This window comes from Urocitellus parryii, chromosome 9 (genome assembly GCF_045843805.1).
Source record: "Urocitellus parryii isolate mUroPar1 chromosome 9, mUroPar1.hap1, whole genome shotgun sequence".
Taxonomy (NCBI): Eukaryota; Metazoa; Chordata; class Mammalia; order Rodentia; family Sciuridae; genus Urocitellus; species Urocitellus parryii.
Window position 1 is genome coordinate 5,491,582 of NC_135539.1, and position 23,099 is coordinate 5,514,680.

General features: G+C 42.6%; 1 protein-coding gene across 2 annotated transcripts in view; it reads right to left on the reverse strand.

Annotated features, from left to right (window-relative positions):
• The window catches only part of Dnaja3 (DnaJ heat shock protein family (Hsp40) member A3), a 29,558-nt gene that overhangs the window by 810 nt on the left and 5,649 nt on the right, over positions 1–23,099 (reverse strand). Inside the window, exons 4-11 of one of the 2 annotated variants that reach the window (XM_026385336.2) lie at positions 21,987–22,187; positions 20,030–20,182; positions 17,009–17,156; positions 16,587–16,651; positions 11,604–11,732; positions 10,539–10,654; positions 9,838–9,935; positions 222–335 (exon numbers count right to left, since the gene is read on the reverse strand). In XM_026385336.2, coding sequence (XP_026241121.1) covers positions 235–335; positions 9,838–9,935; positions 10,539–10,654; positions 11,604–11,732; positions 16,587–16,651; positions 17,009–17,156; positions 20,030–20,182; positions 21,987–22,187 — 1,011 coding nt within the window. In that variant the 3' untranslated portion in view covers positions 222–234. The remainder of the gene's footprint in view (positions 1–221; positions 336–9,837; positions 9,936–10,538; positions 10,655–11,603; positions 11,733–16,586; positions 16,652–17,008; positions 17,157–20,029; positions 20,183–21,986; positions 22,188–23,099) is intronic. The other variant, XM_026385337.2, reaches the window with a different exon arrangement.

Genomic DNA, 23,099 nt, shown 5'->3' on the forward strand with positions numbered 1-23,099 from the left:
CCCAAGAGGCCGGCTGCTGCAGCCTGGCTCAGCCCTGTACTGAGTGGCTGCCACACTCTACTCCCATGGGTGGAGAGGCTGCTAGATTTACCATGCCTCCAAGTGGTATCTCTTCTAGCTCTTTTGTTTGGGTATGGGGTATGATGTTGGTTAAAGTGAGAGAAAACAGTGATTAGTTCATAGAGGGAAACAAAGGGAAGGGACCTCACAAGTTTTCCTACCTCAGCTGGGATATCAGGAGGTAAACATTTTCTTAAGTTTGGAAAGGAATCCCTCGTCCTCCCCAGCCTCACTCCTAGCCTTGCTTCCTGCGGAGCTATCCATGGTCCTGCCACCTGGGCACAAACAGCAGAAAGAACCGGGGTCAAGGGGTCAAGGGCACACACCTCCAGGTGTCACATCCCCAGACTCCCACCTACCCACACCTGGCTGCCAGGGGCCTGGCACTTGAGAAACATCCAAGTACCACCTCTAGAAGAGTGGGGACCACTCCCAAGCTGGCAAGCACTGTCTCAACTGGTCAAGCTACAGTTTACTTACACACATTGTAATCTTTAGGATAAGCTTACAGGTAAATTTAGATGGGCAAAAAAACAACAGGGACACAGAGAGGGTAGGTGGTCTACCCAAGGACACAGAGCCAGCTAACAGGAAGTAGAGCTCAGTTCAAACCCAAGCTGCCTATCTCCAAAGCTTAGGCTCTTAACCATCTATCCAACTGGCCAGAAGGCAAGTAATATCAAGAAAAGATCCTATTTCTAGGACTACTGAACCAGGTTCCATACTGTGCATGTATGCCAAAACACACCCCCTAGCAGTGAGGGGCCCACTGCCACACTGATCCCTCTGATGTGTGCATCTCATTTCATCTATCACAACACCTGTGGGGAGTCTATGTCTCCCCAAGCAACCTCCTCACACCTAGTACCTATAATGCCCGCTGCTCTGGAGAAAAGGCAGTTGGGCTGATGTTTCTTTAGGTGCCAGGCCAGGACTCCCAAGGAGGTGCTGCAAAGATGTGTTACTTTAAGGATCTATAAGGTCTCACAGCCTGAGTGTTCTAACTACAGGGCATATTCTCACTGTGCCAACAGAGTGAAAATGGTCAGTCCCCAAGAGCTTAGTCTGAATCAAACAAGGCCTTGGAATGAGAAGCCCATAGCTCAGAGTGACAGTCCCCAAGCAGGGGTAGAGCAGGGTCCCTAGGATACAGGAAAAACATGGGACCAAGGATCATTCCTCTGACCTAGCATGTTCTCAAAGCTCATGTGCTTCCTCAGAGAAGGAATGGGGACCCAAGCAACACACCGAGATGTAGGCAACTGTCAAAACTACTGGGGCCACGTCCAAGTTTAAGAGCTGCACATTGAGGACCTGGCTCTGTACAGCACACAGCATGCCTCAGAAGCTGCCTTGAGGTCAAGAAGCCAAGTGAGGCCTCTCTCAGTTCTTCCCATCCCCTTCTTACAAAATGGATTCTAACACAATGTATCCACAAACCACAAGTTTTACTCCTATGCCTCCCAAGACAAGGGCAAACAGGATTTTTTAATTTTGTTAATGTCCTTGGTAAGTGAAGAGCAAATCCTGGTGTGTGATAAGAGTGTGGCAAATTATGAACTGTTGCTGATTGAAGTAGCTCTTAACTACTATTATCTCCTGCTTACAGATGATGAAACTGAAGTTTAGAGAGGTAATGATTTACCTAAATCTTCACAGTTACTGACAACAGAGCTGGGATATGGATTATCTGATATCCGGACTCAAGCTCTTAACTAATCAAGTGGGGCACAAAAACACTCAGCAACTGCTGTCGCCCACTTTCCTTGTCCCCTGGGTGAAAAGGATAACAGTTAGGGGACTCTTTTCTTAAACCAAGGAGACAGTTACATTTCTGATGCCAAAACACATCCCTGTGGGAGAGCTTTCATTAATCCCTGGAAAATGGCTATGCAGAGAAGGTCAAGAGCCCCAGCACTAGGGATGAGCACAAACATCCCTGTGTTCAGAGACACTGCAGTGTTCCAGTGCTATGCCCATAGCAGCCCCCAGGTTTGCACAGTGCTGCACTGCCCAGGCAGGATGGGCAGTGGGACAAGAAATAGCTTGTGCTCTATGGTCACAGCTGTACTTGAGCCACAGTAGTCAAGGTCTGGGAGAGCTAGAACAAGCACCTGGTTAGCTGGTTAGTGGCAAAAGAGCACGTGCGCGCGCGCGCACACACACACACACACACACACACACACACACAAGCCACACAACAAAAAACAAGCCAGGTATGGTGGCACATATGTGTAATCCACTGATATAGACTGTGAGGTAGGAGGACTTCAAGTTCAAGGCCAGCCTTGTCAATTTAATGAGAACCTATAAAAAATAAAAAGGACTAGAGATGTAGCTTAGTGGTAGACTGCTTGCCTAGCACTCAGGTGGCCGCAGGTTCAATTCATCATAACAAAACAAAAAGACATGTACGCAAAGATTCTTCTTCTCACCTTCTACTCCTGGAGTAGCACTCTCAGCTCTATTTTATTTTATTTTCTGCAGCACTGCGGGGTGAACCCAGTACATATACCACTGGCCTGAACTACACCCCAGCCCCAGCCCCAATACTATTTTTTTTTTTTTTAAGAGAGGGAGGAGGCAGTGACATTTGATTTGGAGCTTAAAGGTTGAGAAGGGTTTTCTTTTCTTTTTTTTTTTTTTTTAAAGAGAGAGAGAGAAAGAGAGAATTTTTTAATATTTATTTTTCAGTGGACACAACATCTTTGTATGTGGTGCTGAGGATCGAACCTGGGCCGCACGCATGCCAGGCGAGTGCACTATTGCTTGAGCCACATCCCCAGCTCCCCAATTCTATTTTAAATAGGGCTCAAGGGGAACAGGCTTCTTCAGGAATAGGATTTACTAGTGGAGAAATCAAAAGACATGAAGAACTGACTTTAGCATATAGATAATCAGGTCTGTAAATACACTACTTCCTCTCTCTCTCTGAGCCTGAGAACTAGCTGGGGTAGAAGAAGGAGTCCCTGCAGGATATCCGGGCCACTCAGGACACAAATGTGAGAGCTTTATTTCCAAAGCTTCTCTAAATAAGGTTGGTACACAATGCACTTAAAAAATAAATAAATAAAAACAAAAACAGGAACTGCACTACTGGAAGTTGGTTCTAGCTGAAAGGGCTGCACAGTGCTTCTGGTATACAACAGGGTCTAGTGAAGGTCCAGGAGTCTTCCCAACACACCATTCGTGCCTCCTGGAGAAGGGTTTCTATGCTCATCTCTCCCTCAGACACTTCCCAGCCAATGGTTAGAAAAACAGATCCAGATAAACTCATCCAAAGTTATTGTGGAGTCAGGCTTGTGCCAAGCACTGGGCAAGGTGCCAGGGACACAAAGAGGAAATGAGCTGGATGAAGTGGCACACACCTGTAATCCCAGCAGCTTGGCAGGCTGAGGTAGGAGGATGGTTCAAAGCCAGCCTTAGCAATTTAGCAAGGCCCTAAATAAAAAATAAAAAGGGCTGAGGCTGTAGCTCAGTGGTTAAGTGCCTTGGGGTCCAATCCCTGGTACACACACACACACACGAAAAAAAAAAAAAAAGGAGAGAGAGAGAAAGAGAGAGCGAGCTGGGGTTGAGGCTCAGCAGTAGAGGACTCGCCTAGCATGTGTGAGGCCTTGGGTTTGAGCCTCAGCACCATATAAAAATAAGTAAAATAAAAGTATTGTGTCCAACTACACTAAATAATAAATATTTAAAAAGAGAGAGAGAACAAGCGAGATAGATAAAGGTCTAACACTTATTTGTTGTAGGCAAAGTTTTTCAATGCTTGTTCTAAATTCCTCAGTTACAGAGTACACTTGATGAGGATAGGGGCCCCATCTCTTCATATATAATTTCTCAGACTGTAGTTAATGCTAAATGGACATTTTTGTGCAGGAACCAAGGCCAAAAGGACTCCAGGATCTGGTTTCTGAGAAAGGAGCCACCCCACAGTGGAGAGGGGCAACCCACACTCACAGCCTGACTCAGTTCAGGACTGCCTCCCACTTTCTATATCTTCTCCCTCACCTTCCTCTTACTTTCACCTTGCGTAAAGGAGACATCCAGGAGCACTTTTGGCCTTGGTAGAGATAAAAAAATGGTGTGGAAAATTCCAAAATCACTTGTGTTGAGCTCCAGAACATGTTTCTAACTTATAGCTAAATAAATGTGTGTGTCCACAAGAATTAATTATACTTAAAACAATGAACCACATTGTGTCCCTAACTCAAAAAAAATCACACAGTAACTGCAAACTACCCCACTGCCCGTGCTTTTTGCCAGATGTACCCACTGAGCACTGACAGTGCTGAGCTCCCAAATATTCTACAGTCTTCTGGCTTCATAGGCTGAAAGAGAGACTAGAGTCTGATAGCATTAGGACACAAAAATAACCAAGAGATATTAAATTTGTTAAAATCTTTAGGCTGAAAGTGTGGCTCAGTGGTAGAGCATGTGCTTGGCATACACAAGACCCTGGTTCCACCACTAGCACCAAAACAAAAACAACAAAACAACTTTAGGCTGTTTTATGTAGACCTAAAGCCTAGACACTTCCACCAGACTTCTATATACCCTTTTCCTGTGATGAAAGCAAGTCTTCGAAGACACCCAGGAAGTGATCTGTATCTGCAAACATTGATCTGTACCTACAACATCTCTCACTAGGCTTTCTAATGATGGTCCAAATCACGAGTACATAGAAAGTTATCTGTGTGTGTGTGTGTGTATAGTGGGGATACATGGCTTCTCACATGTTAGGCTATACCCTCAAAGGGCTATTAAAAAGTGACAGTAGGGGCTGGGGTTGTGGCTCAGTGGCAGAGTGCTTGCCAATATTAAAAAAAAAAGTGACATGAAGACTGGGAATATGGCTCAGTGGTAGAGTGTTTATGTAACATGTATGAGGCACTGGGTTCTATCAGTAGCACTCTAGTACCTTTATCCCACAAACCATTACTAAGCGAATGCAAACTGCTTATGGTACAACTTTAGTTTTATTGAATGCTTGACCCAGTCTAATTAAATAAATAAAGCCTGTTATTAGTGCAGTTGCTCAGAAATGGGTATTATATGAACTATGATGTTTTCATACGTAGATTGCAGAAGTAACTTTTTTCATGATCTAACGAGAGGCCTACCCACAAACAGGTAGCAAACCAACAGCATATTCTCTCTCTCTTTTTTGAGTTGTAGATGAACAGAATGCCTTTATTTTATGTTCATTTCTATGTGGTGCTAAGGATTGAATCCAGTGCCTCATGCATGCTAGGCAAGCGCTCTACAACCCTGGTCCCCTCAGTCCCTTTTTATCTTCTTTTTGAGAGAGGGTCTTGCTACATCTCCTATGCTGGCTTCAAACCTGTGAACCCCCTTTCTCAGCCTTCCAAGCAGCTAGAATTATAAGTGTGCACCATCACACCCAGGTCCAACTCTGAATTCTTTTTGTTGGGGGTACCAGGGATTGAACTCAGGGGTACTTGACCGCTTAGCTACATCCCCTATTTTGTATTTTATTTGGAGACAAGGTCTCACTGAGTTGCTTAGCACCTCACTTTTGATGAGGCTGGCTTTGAACTTTGTGATCCTCCTTCCTCAGCCTTCCAAGCTGCTGGGATTATAGGAGTGTGGGAGTGTGCCACCACTCCTGGCCCAACTCTAGATCCTTTTTTTTTTTTTTTAAAGAAGAAATTAAACAATCAATCAATAAATATATGAAAAAAATGTTCAGCGGCTGGGCTTGTGGCTGAGTGGTAGCATGCTCGCCTAGCATGCATGAGGCACTGGGTTCAATCCTCAGCACTACATAAAAATAAAGACAATAAAGTCCATCAACAACTAAAAAAACTATTAAAAAAAAAAGAAAGGAAAGAAAAAATGTTCAGCATCTATAGTGATTTCAGAAATGCCAATCAAAACTAACCTAAGATTTCATCTCACCCTAGTCAGAATGGCAATTATCAAGAATACAAACAAGGGCTGGGGATGTGGCTCAAGCGGTAGCGCGCTCGCCTGGCATGCGTGCGGCCCGGGTTCGATCCTTAGCACCACATACCAACAAAGATGTTGTGTCCGCCGAGAACTAAAAAATAAATATTAAAAATTCTCAAAAAAAAAAAAAGAATACAAACAACAATAAATGTTGGCGAAGATGTGGGAGAAAAGGTACATTCATACATTGTTGGTGGGATTGCAAATTGGTACAACTATTCTGTCTGGAAAGCAGTACGGAGATTTCTTGGAAAACTTGGAATGGAACCACCATTTGACCCAGTTATCCCACTCCTCAGTCTATATCCAAAGGATTTAAAATCAGCAATCTACAGTGATGCTGCCACAACAATGTTTACAGCAGCTTGATTCACAGTAGCAAAACTGTGGAACCAACCTAGATGCCTTTCAATAGATGAAGGATAAAGAAACTGTAATATATATACACAATGGAATATTACTCAGCATTAAAGAGAATAAAATTGGCATTTGCAGGTAAATGGATGGAGTTGGAGAATATCATGCTAATAAGTGAAGTAAGTCAATCCCAAAAAACCAAAGGCCAAATGTTTTCTCTGATGAGCTGATGCTGATCCATAATGCGGGGTGGGGGACATGGGAAGAATGGAGAAACTTTGGATAGGGCAAAGGGGAGTATGGGGAGGGGAGAGGGCATGGGGGTAGGAAAGATGGTGGAATGAGATGGACATCATTACCCTGGCATATGTACGATTGCAGAAAATGGTATGACTCTACATCATGTACAACCAGAGAAATAAAAAGTTTTGCTCCATCTGTGTACAATGAATCGAAACACATTCTACTGTCATGTATAAAAAACAAATAAAATAAAACCTAAAAAAAGGCCCAAAAATTATTTTTAGTTGTCAGTGGACTTTTTTTATTTATATGCAGTGCTAAGAATTGAATCCAGCCTCACACATGCAAGTCAAGTGCTCTATCACTGAGCTACAACCCCAGCCCCAATTCTAAATTCTTAAATGCCTTTTGCAAAATTATGGCTGGGAGCCAAAGTCCCATTGGAATGCATCTCTGAAAATGACAATAGAAGTGAATAGAAAGAGTCTGTCATCCCAGCAGCTCAGGAGGCTGAGACAGAAGGATCATGAATTCAAAGCCAGCCTCAGCAAAAGCAAGGTGCTAAGCAACTCAGTGAGACCTTGTCTCTAAATAAAATACAAAATAGGGCTATGGTTGTAGTTCATTGGGCAAGTGCTCCAATTTCAATCCCCGGTACTCTCCCCTAAAAAAAGAAGTGAGTAGAAATAAATATAATTTGGTATACCCATTTCACTTTATAAGCAACTTTTCAGAGGTTAAACAAAACTCAGCAAAATTAATGTCATAAGAATCTCGAGGGCTGGGGTTGTAGCTCAGTGGTAGAGCGCTTGCCTTGCACGGTTAGACATTGGGTTTGATTCTTAGCACCACAAAAAAATAAATAAATAAAGGTATTGTGTCCATCTACAACTGGAAAAAAAAAAAAAAAAGAATCTCAAAAAGAAGAGCTGACATCTGTCACACAGGAGGCTCCAAATAAATCCTGGTAGAATGAGGGGCTAGGAACCACAAAAGTAACGAAGTTTCCAAGGACACTCACAAACAAACTACATAATCAACTCTCAAGCTATCAGGGGAGATTTAAAACAAGTGGGAGCCACTAAATTCCCAATAATTTTTTTCCTTTCTTTTTAGTCCTGGGGATTGAATCCAGGACTGAGCTACATCCCCAGCCCTTGTTTTTTTATTTTGAGACAGGGTTTTACTAAGCTGCTGAGGCTGGTCTTGAACTTGCAATTCTTTTACTTCACCTTCCTGAGTAGCTGGGATTACAAGGATGTGTCATTGCTCCTAGCTTAATACCCAACATTGTAACATGTTAAAACACCAATACCACCAAGGCCATACCTAGCCAACCGTGAGGCCTCTTGTTGGCAGGAGAGGAGGACAACTGGGTACAGAACAAATGTCACATACCACACAACTACAGGAACATGTAGGTTTAAGGAAGAAGCCAGAGGTGCATACCAGAGTTTTGTAGAATAACCAGTCCCACTTTTTTATTAGTTCAGGAAATATAAAAGCCAGGCACAGTGGTACATGCTTATAATACCTGCTACTCAGTGGCTGAAGCAATTTAGTGAAACCCTGTCTTAAAAAAGAGGGGGAAAAAAAAAAAAGGCTGGGGACTTAGCTTAGTGCTTGCCTAGCCCAACCCTCCACTTCACTGGTAAATCTGCTCCTAGCTCTGAACATCTGCTCTAAGACCATTTGAGTTCTGGGAATTCCATCCAGGATCCAGACAAAAACTGATGCAATGAGGAAGAAACATGCATAGTCTGAGCCACCGACCTTGTGGGCACAGCCTATCCTGACCTGACCTGAGTCCCAATCAATCAAGGTCCCCAACCCCCATAAGAAGAGGGACAGCAGCTGTGGGTGCCATTGTTGAAGTTCTGACTGGCAAATATGCTCTCTCTCTTTTTTAATACTTTGTATAATGAACTATATTTAAACAATATAATGACATGGTTACATTACTCATACATACAGCCACATACGCAAAAGATTAAATAAACCAAATCTGCAAAGAAGTTTCAGTTTACTTGAATTAAGTTGGACTGAGATAATTTGTGACACTAATTTGAAACATTCCTGTTTGTACTGATTTCTAATCTCATTTCTATAAAAAATCTGAACTTTTTTTCTTTGAAATAGTCTAGTATCAAATATGCTCTCTTAAACCACCAACATTCAACAAAACTGCCAATGGCAGGATCTCTGCATTCAGTGTGACATATTTATTCCCTGCCAAATGAATTCAAAGTTACCCTGCTCTAAAAGAAAGACTGAACTCCAACTTCAGTTTTTCCTGCCCTGTGGTTACTGTTGTTTACAAGACATTCTGGAATCCCGGTGAAGTATTCTAGCCCAGAAAAGCACAAATCTGTTCTATTTGTCTTTTTATTTTACTTTTTTTTTTTTTTTATAAGCACTCTTCTGACTAAGCTATATTCTCAGCCCTGATCTGTAATCTTTTTTTTTTTTTAATATTTATTTACATTTTAGTTTTCGGCAGATACAACATCTTTGTTTGTATGTGGTGCTGAGGATCGAACCCAGGCCGCACGCATGCCAGGGAGCGCTACCGCTTGAGCCACATCCCCAGCCCCTTTATTTTACTTTTTGCGTGCTAGGGTTTGAACCCAGGGGCACTTTATCACTAAGTTGCATCCCATCCCCTTTAAAAAATTTTTAAAAATTTTACTGATGCTTTAACCCAAGAGTACTTTACCACTGAACTACATCTCCAGCCCTTTTCATTTTTATTTTTTATTTTGAGGCAGGGTCTTAGTTGCCCAGGCTGACCTGGAACTTTTGATCCTCATGCCTTAGCTTCCATAATGGCTGGAATGATAGGTGGTGTGCACCACCTTGCCTGGCTCATCTGTTCCTTAACACTGTTGTGAAAAACTTTCATGGGAGGATGTGCCCAAGGTCACAAGGCAAGTGGCAGAACCAATCCTAGAACTCAGAATACCAGCTCTGAGACACACAGAGCTGCCTGGGACAGGAAACACTCCAGTGCTGTCCTCAGCACACAAACACAGAGAAAGGAAGAGGCCACAAGTCCGCTCCAGCTATTTCTACCCACAACTCCCCTTTTTCAACAGAGCTTTTTAGGGGCTTCATGAAGACCCAAGTGGAAACCCAAACATGCTGCCTATCCAACCTCTAAGGGATTCAGAGGCCCCTTCATGTCTGCACCTCCAGACCCCTTACCAGTGCTTGTGTGGGTGACACCATTTACTGTCCCCTCCACATCTGTCTCGTCCTCAGCATAGCTCAAGATGAGGCTCTGCTGCCGGCTCGTCAGCCTCCTGTGGACCAAGCACAGTAAACATCTCTTAGGACACACATGCAGCCACATTCCCTCACAGCATGTAAGAAACGTGGGACCCAGACTCAAACTGGACACCTGAGCTAGTGATGAGATCCTGGCTCCTATGAAGCTCAAAGCTCTTACAAAGAAGAGCTCCTAAAATACCCTAAGTTCTTTATAAATAACTGTCACTGCAGCTATGACAGACACAATTTGCTAGGGGCAAAGAAGGGCTTATAAGTGTGTGTATGAAACAGGTAAGAAATTATCTAATTCATCTCAGAAAAAAGAATGAGGGCCAGAAGAGCAGATGGGCATACCCTGCCCTGGGTGCCCACAGCAATACAGCAAGTGCTAAGCATCTCTTATGTGTCATTCGACAAGGTGGACTCATTACATCCAATTTGCAGATGGGGAAAGCGGGTTAGACACATCTGACTTCATGGAGACATGACCAATAAGCCAAAAGCATATGGGCCATCTGAGCTGCTGGGGCAGGACCTGGCAGGTGAAAGGCTCAGCAGGCACCTGCTTGGTAGATGAGTGATGGACAAGCGTTTGTGGGGCTGGTAGGTGACTATGGTCTATTTAGGGTGCTTACTTTGGAACTCGGATCTTGACATGAATGTAGTGGTCACCATAGCCATAGCTATTAATCCGGGGGATTCCTTTCCCAGTCATGCGAATCTTCTGGTCTGTCTGAATCCCAGGGGGAATCTACAGAGAAAAGAAAGTGGTGGTGGTCCCTGGTTCCTGCTGCGCAAAAGTAAACCTTTTCACTACACAAAGGCCATCTTGAAAGGACTCCTTGCGCTTGGGTTACTGGAGCAAGCCAGTGATCACCTGGAAACTGACTGAACTGGGTCCATGAGGCACAGCCTACAACCAGGACTTGGGGGCAGTTCTGGGTGGTAAGCAAGAGTGAGTGTGAGACCTGGGAAGAGAAAAAGCCAACACAGGATGCAAGGCTGGGTTTATACTTCCCTGGCCCTCTATGAGCTGGATGCCAATGGACACTATCTCCATGGGCAAGTCACTCCAAAGTCCCCCACACCCAGAGATTAAAGAAGGTCCTAGGTAAATAAAGACAATAGTGGGACCTGGAGGAAGGGGTAAGGGGTGTGGGTGAGCATAGGAAGCTATCATTGTATGTGTGACTGAAATCAGAAGTGGCCAAGGAGAAGAAATGTAGCCCCAGAGGCATTTGCTCTTGTTGCCAGACATTGAAGGAAACAGCAAAGAGCACCTACTGCAATGATACACTTCTTTTTCAATATTTTTTTGTCAATGGACCTTTTTTGTCAATGGTGCTGAGAATCAAACCCAGTGCCTTATGCCACATGCTAGGCAAGCACTCTACTACTGAGCCTCAATCCCAGCCCACAATGATACACTTCTGCATCATAGGTGCACTCAGTTCCTGAGACCCACTGAACAACAGAGAAGGGGAAGCCAGCCAGGACATGCTCTCCAGAGTTTTCCAGTCACTGCCTGGCCTGTGACTCTCACTCAAGGAACAGCCCAAAGCTCCTAGTGCCCATCTCCAAACCAGAATCCACAATATGCCTGAGGATCACAGGTATCAGGATGCATATCAACCATTTCCCAATTTAGAATAAAGAGCAAAAAAATACCAGATGGCAAAGACATCTCTGTATCATCTTACCGTCACATTGATTGTCTCATATAGGCCCTGGGCTCTGGCAGTCCCACCAAGAATAGCTTGAGCTATAGAAATAAAGAGGTCGGAGTGGATGTCTGCGCCGTCCCTCCGGAACACAGGGCTCTTCTGCACCTAAGGCCAAACACAAGATGAGGTGACCACTGAAGAAATCCTGCCCGAGGTTAGACATCAGCACATGTCTCACAGACCCTGCACTTACAGCACAATATCAAGAGAAAGACCTGCACTCAACAATGCTGCAGACCCCAACCTCCACAATCACACATGGTGGGGGAACATCTGAACTTCTTTAGTCCATTGTTTCATTGTGAAGGGAAATAAGAACATGAGGTTGGCTTTTTTTAAACTTCATTTTATCCATTTATTAGTTTATTTATTTAATGTGATGCTGAGGTTTGAACCCAGGGCCTCATACATGCTAGACAAGTGCTCTACTACTGAGACACAACCCCAGCCCATGAGGTTGCTTTTTGAACATTTTTTAAAATGGTATGGAGAAATACAGACTAATACATCTGCAAAGGTGAAAATAACTTGATAAATGCTGCCTCCGAGACAGACTGGCAGCACTAGAGTTGATTCCATTTTATAAATACTATCTCGCATCTCAAAGACATTCTCTGCCATCAATAGTGTCTTTTTTTTTTTTTTTTTTTTTTAGCTTGCAGCACTGGGCATTGAACACCAGGTCGCTCTAAAACTGACTACATCCCAGCCCTTTTTATTTTTTATTCTGAGATAGGTTTCCCTAAGTTGCTGGGCTGGCCTCAAACTCATGATCCTCCCACCTTTGCCTCCCAGGTATATGCCTGGGATATCAGGTATGTGCCACCACACCTGGCAATGATTCCTTATTCTCTTCTTTCCCTCTATTATTAGATAGGAATACAAGCTGAATTCTATACCAAACTTTTTTTTTTTTACACACTGGCTTCCAGCTTTCTGCCTTCATCTTTGATTTCATAGTCTAAAAGATTTACCCTTTACATTATTTTTACTTGTTTTTCTTTTCTGTGGTGCTGAAGATTAAACCTAGGTCTTTGCATATGCTAGTGTGCTTTTATTGTTGTTTTTTTGCGGGAGTACCGGGGATTGAACTCAGGGGCACTTGATCACTGAGCCACATCCTTAGTCCTGTTCTCTATTTTATTTAGAGACAGGGTCTCATTGAATTGCTTTGTGCCTTGCTTTTGCTAAGGCTGGCTTTGAAATCGCAATCTTCCTGCCTCAGCCTCCCAAGCTGCTAGGATTACAGGCACACATCACCAGGCCCAGCCTGTTTTTTTTTTTTTTTTTTCCTGCTGAGGATTGAACTCAGGGCCTTGTGCATGGAGGCAAACACTCTACCAACTGAGCTACATCCCCTGTCCTTTTTTATTTCACTTGTTTATTTTTATTTTTTTTTAATGTGGTGCTGAGGATCGAACCCAGGGTCTCGCATGTTCCAGGCAAGTGCTCTACCGCTGAGCCACAATCCCAGCCCCCCCAGTCCCTTTTTTTTGAGACAGAGTCTCACCATGTTGCCAGGCTGGCCCCAAACACTCAGCCTTAAGCAATCCTTCTGCCCTGTCCTACTTCAGTAGCTGGCAGTATAGGCATGCAGCACCATGCCTGACTGCCTTTGTTTTAAATTATGAAATACAACTAGAAAAAGGAAAAACAAATAATACAGCAAATACAGTGCACCCACAACCTGGCTCTGAGAACAAAACATGACAAATGAAATCAAATAGTCACTGCTCCTCAGTAAACCAATAACCTAATTTGGAACTGCCATTCCAGCCAGCATGCGTTTACTTCTGCTGTGCATTTCCATGTCCTAAATAAATATAATCTGTCTTGTCTTGAAAACTCTATATCCTGTGTTCCCCAGGCTATTGGGACCTGCTTCCCTGTCATGGGTAACGAGGCATCTTATGGTCACTTGTGACTCTCATTCTCTCCTCTGGAGGGCTCAGTAGTATCTCTGTGACACAGCAGGGTGCAGTGTCCATTCTCTGATATAATGACAGCAAGTGTCTTCCTATGCAAACAAGACCATCATCTGCTACATTTGCCTGTTGTTTTTCTGAGGTCCACATTTAGAAATGTGATTAGTGATAAAGGTATTACTTTCTTTAAATATTTCTTTACCTGAGAAAACCTCAGCATGCCCACATATGTAACAGTACATAAAACTGTACCTTGGGGGTGGGGATACAGCTCAGTGGCAGAGCATGTGCCTAGTGAAGCCTTGGGTTTAATTTCTTATGCCACACCATAATTAACTAATTAAAACCATACTAAATGGTCAAATGAATTAAACAGACACTTCTCAAAAGAAGAAATACAAACGGGGGTCGGGATTATGGCTCAGTGGTAGAGCACTTGCTTAGCATGTACATAAATATAAAATATTTTATATATATTTAAAAGAAGAAATACAAATGGCCAACAAATACATGAAACAATGTTCAATATCATTAGCAATTAGGAAAATGCAAATCAAAATTACACTGAGATTTCATCTCACACAAGTGAGAATGGCAGTCATCAAGAATACAAACAAAATGCTGGATAGGACATGGAGAATAGGAACACTTTTACACTGGTGTCGGGATTGTAAATTAGTACAATCACTATGGAAATCAGTATGGAGGTTCTCCAAAAGACTAGGCATGGAACCACCATATGACCCAGGTACACCCCTCCTCTATTTTTATCATAAAGAATTAAAGTCATCAAACCACAATGATACATGCATACCCGTGTTTAAAAAGCACAAATGACAATAGTCCAACTATGGAACCAGACTATGTACTCATCAATGGATAAATGGATAAAGAAAATGCAGTATATATACACGACAGTTTTATTCACACTTAAAGAAAAATTAAATTATGTCATTTGCTGGAAAATGGATAAAACTTGAGAACATTATGTTAAGCAACATAAACCAAACAACATATGTTTTTTACCATATGTGGAAGCTAGAAAGGAAAAAGGAAAAGAAAGGTGGCGGGATCTCATGAAAATCAAAGGGAGATCAATAGATATGAGGAGGGAGAAGGAAAGTGCTGACAACTGATCATACTGTTATGTTGTATACATGTAACAACAAATCCCATCATTATGCACAATTATAATGCACCAATAAAAATATGAAAAAAATTTAAAAAAGGGCTGGAGTCATAGCTCAGTGATAGAGTGCTTGCCTAGCATGTGTGAGGCACTGGGTTCGATTCTTTTTTTTTTTTTAAACAGGGAGAGAGAGAGAGAGAGAGAGAGAGAGAGAGAGAGAATTTTAATATTTATTATTTTTTAGTTTTCGGCGGACACAACATCTTTGTTTTTGTATGTGGTGCTGAGGATCGAACCCAGGCTGCATGCATGCCTGGCGAGCGCGCTACCGCTTGAGCCACATCCCCAGCCCCTGGGTTCAATTCTCAGCACTGCATTTTCCTAATTGCTAATGATATTGAACATTGTTTCATGTATTTGTTGGCCATTTGTATTTCTTCTTCTTCATATATATTTAGTTGTGGATGGACACAATACCTTTATTTTATTTGTTTTTATGTGGTTCCGGGGATTGAACCCAGTGCCTCATGCATGCTAGGCAACTGCTTTACCACTGAGCCATAATCCCGGCCCCCATTTGTACTTCTTCTTTTGAGAGGTGTCTGTTTAATTCATCGACAACTTAAAAATTTAAAAAAGAAAAAAAAAAAGGGGGCTGGAGTTGTGGCTCAGTGGTTGAGCGCTTGCTTCGCATGCGTGAGGCACTGGGTTCGAACTTCAGCACCACACAAAATAAGTAAGTAAGTAAGTAAATAAATGGATGAATGAGAAAAGATTAAAAAAAAGAAAAGAAGGAAAAAACCATACTGTACTTAGGGCAGTGTCGCATGCCTGTAATCCTAGCAACTGGGGAGGCTGAGGCACAGAATTGCAAGTTTAAGTGCAGACTCAGCAACTTAGCAAGACCCTATGCAACTTAGAGAGAACCTGTCTCAAAATAAAAATTAAAAAGGGTTGGGAATTTACCTTAGTAAAGAGTATCCTTGAGTTCAATATCTAGTACTAATAAATAAATAAATAGATAGACAGATAGATGGCTTTTGCCATTCCTATCAACAATATGATATGTGAATAAAAACACATGGTGGGCTAGGGTTGTGGCTCAGTGGTAGAGCACTTGCCTAGCAAGTGAGAGGCACTGGGATAGATCCTCAACACAAAATCTAAAGATATTGTGTTAAAAAAAAAACAACAACACATGGAGGTGGTCTATTTTTTTTTGTTTTATGTTTCTAACTTTTAAACTTCATGAGGAAGTTTTATTCTCTTCACACTAAGCACAAAACCTGAAGAGCAAGACAGTTATTAACCATGTTGATGTGGCCCTTCTTCCCTTTAGAAATACAACAGCAAATGCCAGGGGCAGTGGCACACACCTGTAATTCCTGCGACTTGGGAGGCTGAGGCAGGAGGATCGTGAGTTCAAAGCCAGCCTCAGCAACTTCATGAGGCCCTAAGATACTCTGCAAGACCCTGTCTTTAGTAAAATATAAAAAAAGTGCTAGGGATGGGGCTTAGTGGCTAAGCATCCCTGGGTTCAATCTTTGGTATCAAAAAAAAAAGGAAAAAAGAAAAGAAACACAACAGCAAGTCAAACACAGTGGCACACACCTATAATTCCAGCTACTCAGGAGACTAAGGCAGGAGAAGCACACGTTTGAAGTCAACCTGGGCAATATAACAAGAACGCCTCAAAATAAAAGGACTAGGGTTGTAGCTCAGTGGTTGAGTACTTGCATACCATGTACAAGGCTGCAGGATTAAACCCAAGTACTATAAAAAGAAAAAAAATGCAACAGCAAGAGATATGCCACAAAGCTCCTACCTCATGCCAACAAGTAGCTTTGGTTACACCTGTAGCTACAGAGCAGAGTCCTAACAGAGGCTGTGCAGGCCAGCACCTACCCTGAATGTGACAAAAATTTCTCGTTTTCCCACAGGCATCCTCACAGTTTGGCCATCCTCGACTCCTAGAAGAACAAATTTCCAAAGAGAACAGTTATGGTGGAACACCCCATAGCACTTCCCAACCAAGATCCAATGATTAGCCACAGGCTTCCTTGTTCATTCCTGTTTCTTGTTAATGCTGGTCTCAACTAAAGACGGGACAGCAGAGAGAAAATGGTGGGATGGGAGTTGCTCTCCTACCAGGTGGGAACAGAACAAGCACATTTCAAGGATAAGTGATGCAAGGGGAAATAGTCTCGGAGATTCTAGTTCCTTCTCCAGCCTGGAGCCCTAAAGCCCTCCAGCTTCTGGCAATAGTCAAACACACAGGGCACAGTGGCCTTTGCCCTTTCCTGGGCATGGGGGGCCTGGGTACCTACCTGCAGGCACAGGGATCACTACTCGCTTTTTCTGCTTGGCTTGTCCTGCTCCTCTGCAGATCACACAGGGCGTTGTGATGATGGAGCCCCTGCCACCGCATCTCCGACAGGTGGAACGCATCACAAAAGGGCCTGTATTGATGGTTTCCTGACAAAAAGGAGAGGGAAAATCGTATTTTTTGGGGGGGCGGGGGAGATAATGGGGATTGAACTCAGGGTAACTCGACCATTGAACCAAATCCACAGACCTATTTTGCATTTTATTTAGAGACAGGGTGTCACTGAGTTACTTAGTGCCTCACTTTCTGAGGCTGTCTTTGAACTTGTGATCCACCTGTCTCAGCCTCCTAAGCCACTGGGATCACAGGTATGTGCTACCACAACAAAAATGGTACCCTTAAATATGCAAGCAAACTGATGCATGAGAAAAACGTTTGACTAAAGGCTTCTTCTTTGTGTACACATGTGCCCTAAAACACACTATCTAAGAAAACAGACATGGGGGCTCACTGCCAGCCTGATTTTCTAGAACACTGACTTCTGAACTCTTGAATACTGATATGTTGATGTGATCTAAATAATGAGATACTTGCTTCTTTCTATCTGAACCCCTAAAGTTCAGCAACACATTTAAAGATATTATTTCCCCACTAGTTACACTACCTTTGAGCTATATCCCCAGCTCCAGGAACTCTGTAAATATTGAATGTCTGTTAATAGGAATGCTTTCCACATGGTATGGGTTAACAATTCTAAAACTACTTTAGTGCTATAAAACTGAAGATTTTTTTTTTAAAATGAATATTTATAAAAATAAAATAAAATATAGTCCTAAGGAATGAATCCAGGGGCACTCCACCACTGAGCTACAATCCCCAGTTCTTTTTTTTTCTTTGAGACAAAGTCTCACTGAGTTTCTCAAACTTTCATTCCTCTTGCATCAGCCTCCTGAGTTGCTGGGATTAAAGGGCTGCACCACCTTGCCCAACAAGGAAAACATATTGAGGATAATAGCAGCTAGATATCTGTTACAGAAAAAAAGGTGACACTCTCACTTGAACTCTTGGTTTTTGACAGATGTCAATGTATGCATGTGTGTACACATATATCTATACATGTGAACAAATGTATATACGTATCTACAAGTGACACACACATTGATTTCCTAGCTCAGTCGGCTGAGAAAGTTTAGAAGTAGTGTCACTCCAGGGGCCACGAGCATAAGGGGGATACAGACGTTGGTTTTCATGTCCCACTAGACACTAACAGGTACCACAGCTACAGGTAATACCTGACTCAAAGGGTGTAGCAGGGAGAGAACAAGTTCAGCCTGGAATACTCTGCCTTGTGGAAGGTAAGGAAGTGCTGAAAGTATGGTTGGAACATGTCAAAAGGACACAACAGTCAGATGGAAGGGACCTGGCACAGGCCAAGTTAGGGATAAGTTGAACAGCAAAGAAACTGCTGATTATAACACAGTGAATAAAATAAGCATCCCTGACTTCATACTGATATAAACAAACAGGTAAATGGAAGAAAAGAAGTTCTTCCATCCAGTAGAATGCAGACAGGTTAACAGAATTAGAAAACTTGTCATTTAGCAACCATGCTAGTCATGTGTGATTGAGAATGATCAAGGGATGCAAAAACCAATGGGCAAGTTTGATGAGGAATATGATACTTATAGTCTCAGGGTATTTCATCATAACATTTATTAATTTCAAAAGAAAGAATAGTAACTTTAAAGTAAAGAACCTGATAAACACTATTTTAACAAAGTAATCATGAACATGTGTAATGTCATCAGTATGAGACAAACTGACACCTAAAACTACTCATATGATCCACTGAAAAGGATAAATTGCCTCTGTGGGGTTTCTACCCAAAGCAATCTGAATCTTTCTTTTTTTTTTCCTTAATTTTTTTTTTTAGTTGTAGATGGACAGGATACCTTTATTTAATTTATTTATTTTTATGTGGTGCTGAGGATGGAATCCAGTGCCTCACACATGCTAGGCAAGTGCTCTACCACTGAGCCACAACCCCAGCCCCACAATCTGAATCTTATCAAGAATCCAAATCAAAGGACATTCTATTAAACAACTGGCTTATAATCTTCAAAAAAGTTAAGGTCAAAGAAAAAAAGAGCAGACTGAGAAATAGTTCCAGATTAGAGACTAAAGATATGATAGTCAAATGCTACAGACATAAGGACACCTGCAAAAACTTGAAAACATACAGATAATGATATGGTATTAACATGAAGTTACCTGATTGAGAAAACTGTACTATGGTTATTTAAGAGAATGTTTTTGTTAAGAACACACCATACATACTGAAATACTACACTTAAATTAGGAATCAAGAGATATAATGTCTTTCAGCCAGCCCAGTGAGTCAGCACAGGCCAGTAACCCCAGCATCTGAGGTGGCTGAGGCAGAAGGATCACAAACTGAAAGCCAGCCTCAGCAACTTAGTGAGAGCCTAAGCAACTTAGCAAGACCCTGTCTCAAAATAAAAAGGGGCTAGGAATGTGGCTCAGTGGTTAGGCCCCCAGGTTCAATCCCCGGGCCCCTCCCCAGAAGAGAGAGAAAAACACGGCTCACTTTCAAATAGTCTTCGGGTAGGACAGTGACAGAGACACACCCAAAGAATGAAAAGGAACACATCAGAAGTGAAAAAGCAAATGGAACAAAATGTTTAACACAGGTGAGCCAGGCTTGGTGGTGCAGCCCCGTAATCCCAGTGACTCTGGAGGCTTAAGCAGGAGGATCACAAGTTTAAGGTCAGCCTCAGCAACTTAGTGAGGCCCTAAGCAACTTGGTGAGACCCTGTCTCAAAATAAAAAATTAAAAAAGGGCAGGGTACAGCACAGTGTTAGAGTAGTAGAATGCACCTGAGTTCAATCAAACAAAACAAAACAAAACAAAAAAACCAACCAACAAACAAACAGGGTGAATGGGCAAAAGGTGGGAGACCATGGGGTCAGTGTGTGGGGGGGGTCCTCTCAGACATCTTACCATGCCAGAGCCGCCGCAGTAGTGACAATGCTGCACCTTGGTGCCGGGCTCATTCCCTTTTCCATCGCAGCGCTCACAGGTGTCCATGATGTTCACAGTGAACTCCTTGTTGACACCCTTGGCAGCTTGATTGAAGGTTAACTCCATGATGTACTAAAGAAATCGAGGCATGACCTGTTAATGCTCTGCTTCCCAATGACCAAAGTGATGCTCTGCTATAGGAGGACACGAGGCCACTGGTCAGCACTTGTGGTTACACTTTAACTGCTATGCTTACACTTGTATACTGCCAGGTAAGAACAGGTAGGAATCACTCATCAGATCCTTCCCAAGGCCTTAGGATTTTTAAGTATGTCTTAATTTAAGTGAAAATACACTTTTCAACAAACTGAAAATGTTCACAGAAATAATTACGACAGTTTGCATCTCGAATATTCCCCAAAGGCCCTTATGCTAAAGCCTTGGTCTCTAAGCTGGCACTACTGAGAGGTGGTATAACCTTTAAGAGGTATGGAGATTTTAGATTAGCGGGGCATGCCCTCAAAGGAAAGGCAGGCCACAGGTCTCTTCCTCTTTTTTCCCCAGGAAACATGAGGTGAACAATTTTGCTCTACCATGCACTCCCTACCATAATATGCTGCCTCACTACAGCCCAATAACAATAGGGCCAACTGTTCATAGGCTGAAAACTTTGAAAACATGAACCAAAACAAACCTTTCCTTTTTTTTAAAATTTATTGTCTCAGGTACTTTGTAACAGTAATGGAGAGCTGACTAACAGCACTTAAAAAAAAAAACACACCCAAATGATGGCCCCTGATGGTCTTAGGTGCTGCCTGATTAAGCAATTGTTGAGAATATAGTAAAAATAATCAGGCTTAGTGGTACATGCCTATAATTCCAGTCTCTCAGGAATGTTAGGCAGGAGGATTGTAAACTCAAGCCCAGCCTCAGGAATTTAGCATGACCCTATGTCAAGCTAGGCACAGTGGCGTACGCCTATAATCCCAACTACTAAGGAGGCTGACAGGAGGACTTCAAATTTGAGGTCAGCCTCAGCAACATGGTGTGGCCCTAAGCAACTTAGCCCCATCTTAAAATAAAAAATAAAAAGGTCCGGAGATGCAACTCAATGCAAGAGAGCCCCTGGGTTCAATTCCCAGTATAAAAAATATATTAATACAAGCCAGGGTTGTGGCTCAGCAGTAAGAGCACTTGCCAAGCATGCGTGAGGCACTAGGTTCAATCCCAGCACCACATAAAAATAAACAAAATGAAGGTATTATGTCCATCTACAACAACAAAAAAAAAATATTAAAATACATACATACATACACTAAATAAATAGATAGCTGGGCATGGTGGCACACACTTGTATTCCCAGCTGCCAGGGAGGCTGAGGCAGGATGATCATGAGTTCAAAACCAGCTTAGCAACTTAGTGAGCCCCTGAGCAACTAAGTGAAACCCTATCTCAAAATAAAAAGTAAAAATGGGGATGTGGCTCAGTGGTAAAGCACCCCTGTGCTCAGTTGCTGGCACCAAAAAAAAAAAAAAAAATTGATTAAATAATATATAAATTAAAAAAAAAAAATTTAAAAGGAGATGCAGCTCAGTGGTAGAGCACCCCTGTGTTCCATCCCCACTACCAAAAATTAAGTACATATATAAATAAAAAATAAATTTAAAAAGGCTAGAGATGCTTAGTGATACAGCACCCCCACAAGGTTCCATCCCCAACATCAGGAAAAAAAAACAGAACCTAGTCAAAACCTGGTGGGTGCTATTCATTGCTACCTACAGGGTTTTTCAAATGCTGGAATTATTTTTTGTCAAATAGCTGCCTCAAGATCATTTCACTTAGGTTGCTTTGCCTTTCTGAGAAATAAAGTGATAAAAATTTATGTCACACTTTAAAAGCCTAAAATTGGAATAATCCTTCAAAGTAAGGAACTTACTTCTTGAGGCTGATCAAATACACTCTGGAAATCTCCAAAGGAAGATGATGAGAATTCCCCGAAGATCTTCCTGAACAGCTCCTCAGGGTCAACGGAGGGACCTCCCCTCCAGTAGCTCTGCCCGGAGCTGCTGGCCCCAGCATCAAAGCCAGCAGAGCCATAGGCATCATACTGCTTCCGCTTCACCTCGTCACTCAACACCTACAAGGAGAGGCAGAGCAAGCATTATTTCTGGGTCTGTGGAGGCATGGGAACACAGATAAGAGCTCCACCAAGGAAAGTAGTCACAAGGCTAAAGGGCTCCATGTGCCAAAATATTCTATGAAGTTCTCTGGATGGGGGGACAGACTGCAACTTCAGCTCCTAGAAGAGGAGAGAGATGACTGCATGGGACTCTACATGTGAAGCCTGAAGTACTTTCAAGTGTCTTATGAAAAGCCCCAGGGGTGGCCACACTGTTAAAATGCCTGTATTCATCTTCACAGAACCTCTTAGGCATCCTGAAGCTTCAGATTAATACTGCACCTCTCTTCTCAGGAGACACCCTGGTAGAGACCTTAAGCTTCCTACCCTTTAACCTACAGGACAGAAACAGGAGGAAGAGCGACAGGAGCAGAGAGTGCATCATTTAAGCATGCCTTCTGAGGACTATTCTGACTGCTATATTAGCACAAAGCTCCTTGGAGGGAAGAGCCACTATGAAGGGGTGGGGAAAAAATGGAGTATTCACTTCCTCTTTCTCTCTCTCTTCTGGCTTCTGGACTGAGCAGCTACCAGCTTCCTTGGCTGAAGATAGCCACTGTGTAGTTATTCAGGCCCTGATCATGTAAGCCAGTCTAATAAATCCCCTCTTATAAACTTTACATACTCTATTGTTTCTGTTTCTCTGGGAAATCCTGACTAACACACATTAAATGTAGTTGCCAGGAAATAAGACACTGGCTCAGTGACTACTCACTGAGCTGAGGCTGCTTTTATATAAGGATGTCTACTTCTGTGGACATGTTCAGAACCCCTTTAGGATGGACAAAGTCTGGGGAGAAGAGACACTATCCAGTAGAATTCTACTTGGGTGATGCCTGCCTCACAGGTGTATGCTGTGCCCTCTGATTA